The sequence below is a fragment of the Oncorhynchus clarkii genome, chromosome 9 (assembly GCF_045791955.1).
Source record: "Oncorhynchus clarkii lewisi isolate Uvic-CL-2024 chromosome 9, UVic_Ocla_1.0, whole genome shotgun sequence".
NCBI lineage: Eukaryota > Metazoa > Chordata > Actinopteri > Salmoniformes > Salmonidae > Oncorhynchus > Oncorhynchus clarkii.
In genome coordinates this window covers 38,924,698-38,930,697 of record NC_092155.1, presented here as the reverse complement: position 1 = coordinate 38,930,697, position 6,000 = coordinate 38,924,698, and the positions used below count along the sequence as shown (strand labels likewise).

At 42.4% G+C, this 6,000-nt stretch overlaps 1 protein-coding gene across 1 annotated transcript in view; it reads left to right on the top strand.

Annotated features, from left to right (window-relative positions):
- Positions 1-388: 388 nt before the first annotated feature.
- The window catches only part of LOC139416263 (fibulin-2-like), a 50,408-nt gene continuing 44,796 nt past the window's right edge, over positions 389-6,000 (top strand). Inside the window, exons 1-2 of the mRNA XM_071164715.1 lie at positions 389-459; positions 3,208-4,745. Coding sequence (XP_071020816.1) covers positions 3,341-4,745 — 1,405 coding nt within the window. The 5' untranslated portion in view covers positions 389-459; positions 3,208-3,340. The remainder of the gene's footprint in view (positions 460-3,207; positions 4,746-6,000) is intronic.

Genomic DNA, 6,000 nt, shown 5'->3' with positions numbered 1-6,000 from the left:
CATAACATGGGTATAATAGTTAGAGTTATTCACCAGCACAACCTACTTTTGGGTGAATCATCTGGAATTACAATATACAACGGCGCAATAATGACAATGTAAATGGGGAAAATGACTGCATTCGTCAAATAAACACAAGTGCAAAGATTAATATTGGAATGTGACAGCAAGCAGCCTATTTCAATAAAGTAAAACAGCAGCTAGATACAGATTGAAGCAATTTGGAATTCGTTCTAACGTGAATCAGCAGCTTAATGAAATAGAGGCGCAAAAGTATTCCTGACCTCATAAGTAATTTGCTGAAGTATTCAGAGGGCAAAGAAAGTTTTTGTTCCGCCCCTATCCTCTCTCAGTTTTCAGAGAGCGCTTGCACATCCCCCTTCTCTTCAGAATGCGCTCAGCTAACTTTGGGCCAGCATACAAGATACCGGTCGCACACTGACAGAACTGAGAAGTAAGGTAAAGAAAAACTTTTCAATCACTGCCTCACTGCCTTTGCACGCTTGTTTGTGAGAATGTGTTTATGTGCTAACCTTATAAGAGACTGCATGTAACATGTAAAAAATTATGGTTTTCCTTTCCAACATTTCTACCCATCAGTTATGTGCATGGCAGGTTATATTGACATTTAATTCTCCACATAACTAAGAACATTTCAGGATTTTATTTATCCTCTATTAAATTATGCCTATTTCACTTTCACAATTAACGTTTATTGTTAAAACACAGAGAGAAAAATGTGTTTAAGTCCTGTTTCCAATATCAAATTATGGAGTATTCTCAGCCCTGAAGTCTATTGCTTATGTCCATTTGTGTGTAATGACAAAACGTAAACAGTAATATTTGTTAAAAGTGATTTGGCTCTATGTGAGTTTGTGCACCTTATCAAACCTCAGGCTACTGACTTTATTACATTCAAGTCATTATTCGCAGCCTAGCAGATAGACTGACATTATCTTGTATGATATCTTTAAATCTTTACACCAGTCAGAAAATATAGTATTTAAAAACGCGAAGATAAACATTACTGTTGAGAACTTTTCCTGTTAAATCACATGACAACAATGTTTTCTGTATCCTGGCTCAAACTCCTTGGTACTAGGAGAGGTACATGAGCAAACCATGTACACAAACATTGTTTGGAAAACTTTGGAATTTTTTTTAGCTGATAGAAAAAAAAACTAATTTGTTTCATTTAAATAAACTAATCTTACATAGGTTAGCAAAGATACAGCGGCTAGATGTGTCTTCCATTCACTTTATCCTCTTATCACAGATTATGATAGTGGTTGTGAGTGAGTGACACATGTTTATACAATTAGTTTGATTCGCCCAGCCCCAACTTTCTTTTTCTTTTTTTGAATCTCACTGTCAGCTGTGGCAGACATAGGAACTCTGAGCCTCAGCCTTTGATGCAGTACATCATGCCATGTCGTTGCATGCCATGGGCTGAATTCAACATCATTAAAACACCAAACCAGTGGGGCACATGCCAGTCAAGACTGTGAGACCTGTTAAAATGATTCCTTATCCGCTGCATACAAAGCCATCATTGACTGTCTAAGTGGTGCATTCGTCTGTGCTGCAGTCCTTCTCATTCTGTGGTCTGGTATGATGAAGTGAGAGAGACGTAGCCCCAGATGTGCGAGAAGTAGCCAGAACCAATGTTTTCCTTCCAGTTGGATGTCTAATGGCTCTCAAAAACGTATCATTTGAAGAAATGTTGAATTTGGAAGGGGGGGGGGTTGTAATATTTCATTTAGAAAACCTCTGCGGTTGGCTGTGACTGCCATAACCTGTGATTGGTTGACTTTGACACAGAGGGGTTGTGCTAGTGATAGAATCCTCACTGAAAGGAAGTGCATGGTCCCCTACATAATCAGCACTGAAGGGCAAATTTGCGCCAAGATAATAGGATTCCTCAACACAGAGCAGCACACCATAACTCTATATATGCAGGTTAATAAACTCAACATTCTCATTAAAATGTAGTCATGGAACCAGGACATCATATGGCAGGATTATAGTATTTTGAATATGTTGATATAGAAAACAGAGGGACTGTATGAAGAGTTATGAGTTGCTGCTGGGAGTTTAAAGACGTGTCAGTGCAGGCTTCTCCATACAACCAACGCACACATAGAGCGTGAAGGGTGTCTATTGAGGAAAATATACCATGTCAACACTGGGTGACTTTTGCCCTCCCAAACTGCTCCACCATATGTTGGAATCCATGCACCAGCAAGCTGTTTCTAAGCATTATGCGGGCAATGAGTCTGGGCTGTTGTGCTATGTGTGTGTCTTTTGAGTCTAACACTGTTCATATTCCTCAACTGGGTTAAGCTCGGTGTTAAAGATTAGTCAAATGTTAGGAATGGATCTAATATTTGTTTTAAACACTTATGTTTCACTTAGAACTGGAATGCATTTTGAAAATAAAAAATAATCGTACCAACAGATTTCTTTGATTGAAACGTTAGTGTTTCTTAGGACTGGATCAAGCACACGAACAGTTGGGGGGAAAAACAGGAAAAGTGAAATAGAAAACACCTGGTTTTCAATATATTCTCTGATTTGTAGTCCCATCACTGACTTGGATCGCACACACAAGTTTAGAATTGGCTGGATATGGATCACTGCAAAGATTGTTCAGTCTCCGTACAGTAGTGTAAGAAATGCATCTTATTAAAAGTTACAGAACGTACTTCTTAGAAAGGACACATTTTGAATTGCAGATTTGGAAAATATCTGACACTAGCAACCACATTAAGCCTACTGTAGTGCATGAGCTTCGTCCTCTCTTATCTGTGTTATTCTGTGTGTAGGAGCTGTCAGGTACAGTGCCTTTCTTTTCTAACTTTGGACGGTTTGTCTAGGGTTGTCCATATTTCCCCCTATCCCTATCCGGCGTTACCTGTAGCCACATTTCCATACCAATGTAATGCAAACCACAGTATGCATCACGAGCTGTCCTGTGACCAGAGAATGGGCATGGAAAAACATACATTAGCCCAATGGTCCATTTTATTATTGGCCTAATGACAGTAATGATAGCTAGTTTAAACAGTGGAGACTGGTGGCACCCAGTTCAATGACAAACAACTTGGTGATGCCTTGGTGATGAACTTGGTGATAATCTTGTGGTTCTGTCACTACAGTAAGTTGACATAACAGTAATGTCATGTTATTTCTCTTTCATTGTCACAGGTTAAAGGAGGCCATTTGAAATCAAACCTTCAACATCATTCTCACTCCAGGTCGACTGCAGAAGACTGTGGACAATAGTTATCATCATTCAATTTTCAACAATTGTTCTTGGGCTCTGGGACTTTTATGAAAAATGAACCAAGAAAAACTGATGCTGTTTCAATGTGTGCTCCTGTTGTGCCTGGGCACCTGTCTAAGCCAAAGGGACTGTACAGGCATGGATTGTCCAGTGTTGGACAACTGTATTGAGGAGGTTTTGGAGAAGGACGCTTGCTGTGCCACCTGCGTTAAAATAGGATGCTCATGTGAAGGTTACCAGTACTATGACTGCATCCACGCAGGCTTCCGGAATGGGAAAGTTCCAGAGGGAAAATCTTACTTTGTGGATTTCGGAAGCACAGAATGTTCTTGTCCACAGGGAGGCGGGAGGATCGGGTGCCATTTCATCCCATGTCCCCAGATCCCTCCCAACTGCATCACTGTCGTGGAACCTGCGGATGGGTGTCCGCAGTGTGAGAGCATCGGTTGTGTCCGAGGCAACCTGAAGTATGAAGCGGGTCACTCCTTCCAGATGGACCCGTGTCAGGTGTGTCACTGTCCTAACCATGGCGGGAGCCTGATGTGTTCTCCTATCCCTGACTGCGACCCTCGTCATATTAAGAAGCCCATGTTAGCAACAACCAGACAGAAAAACATCTCTCTGAGAGACCTCAGCAAACCGCATGACAATAAACAGACAAGCCCATTAGACCCACTCGCCCCCGGTAACACCCTACCTCTTTACAAAGAGGACCCACCTGTCCTGGATGAAGATAAGGATTATGACTACACACTGCCTGACTCCTCCTCTAATAAACCACAAGACCTGGTCCAGCCAACAGAATCGACCACAGTGTCACCATCCTATGCTGAGACAAGCTTTCCTACTTATGAGATCTTTAATGACCTGAGGCAGGAGCTGAGAGAGAGACTGGGAACATATGATCAGGAGACAAGAGAGGAGGTGACTGTTACCGCGGATCCCCATCACATGGACCAGACCACCTCAAAGGCCCAGGGGGAGTCAACAACATCAACAACATCAACAACAACAACTAAACAGGAAGTGACTTCAGAGAGCCACAGGCATCAACAGGAAGTTGTTGACCGGGACAGCAGGCATCACAGAGATGGTGACGTAGTAATGAAGAGTGACACTTCGAAGGACATCACACAAACTGTCCATAGTGACAAGGGAGTGAGACACACTGGCCACCACAAACACAGAGACAACCAAAACAGTCACCACCATGATGGCAGTCGTTCATCCCAAAGCAACGGGTGGCACCATGAGAAGCACCTTGAGGAGCATCTTGAGGAGCAGCGTGAGGAGCCCACAAAGCCCCAGAGTAAACTTGACCAGGACTTTCTCGCAGTGAAGTTCAGCCCGACCAGCAGAGCTCCTGTCATGAGGGAGGAAGGAGACCAGGCAGCCAGGAGACAGTCCCAGGTCCTCTTCAACTACCAGGGCCCAAACGAACAGTCTCGAAACACTGAGGGTAAGTCAGCAATATATGGCCACTCTACCAGTGTCTAAAATAATAGTGTGCTGCTGATATTTTTGTATTCATTTTTTATAATTACTGTACTTGTATTTAGGGTAATCAAATCTCCTACAATGTCCTCTGAGACCTAGTTAAAGGCCATACATAAAAGCAGTGCTTTCATATGCATTTTGTTCATTAAAAGATAGGAACCACATTCATCCAATGTAATGGTTTATAAATGTGTGCCTGTGAAGACAGTAGCCCAGTGTAAGAACTAGAACCTCAGATGATGTACTGCCCTCCTTCTCTTACATCCTGTGACATTCTTAATCAGTATAGTAGCTGCGAGCTGACACTGGTCCAGTAAAAACTAGGCTTCACGGAAAGCATACGGTCTCTAGACAGTGAGCCTTCCACTTTTCTAGAAAGTTCAAGTTCATTTTATCAAATAGAAATTCCTTAGGATAACCTCGCAATAAAGGACTACAATCGAGTCATCTGGAGAATTCAGGGATTGTTTCCATGTTTGCGTTAATTCAAACCCAAAGTGACAGATAGATACAGTAATGTGACATCTTCCTTGTGGCGTCTTTATCAGGTCTTCCCTCTTCCCAGTAGCCTCCTGAACACCCAAATGCTTTTATATTTTTAAAGTGTATATCAGATAGCTGCAGTGAAATGTGTTGTTTTACAGGGTCAGCCGTAGCAGTACAGTGCCCCTGGAGCAAATTAGGTTAAGGGCACATCAGCAAATTTTTGCATAGTCACCTCAGGTATTTAAACCAGCGTCCTTCGGTTACTGGCCCAACGCTCTAACAGATAGGCTACCTGCCACCCACTCAGTTTCTGTAGATTCTGTAGCAGTGTCCCTCGCGTACAATCATCAGTAGGCTCAGCATTAGCAGCCCTCCCCAAGGCATAAATACTGTACATAGAGAGGAGCTTCTGAGATGGAGAACAGATCATGAAGAGACTAGCTAAATGTCTGGAGGATGGGTTAAGAGAGTACAGTATTCATAGAGCAGGGATCATCAACAAGATTGAGGTCAGCGGGCCACCAGTTGGGTTCTCTATAATAGAGAACCCATCTCTGCTTTGAGATTGGGGTTGTTTGTAACACACATATTCATAGGTAATACCTGTGATTGTGTATGACCTCCAAATGACCACTGTAAGGGGCCTCCAATATGTTGCATCATCTTCTCATGAAATCTAGGTTTCCCACTGGAAGAAAAAATCCTCAATCAGTTCTTGAGATTCCAATAGG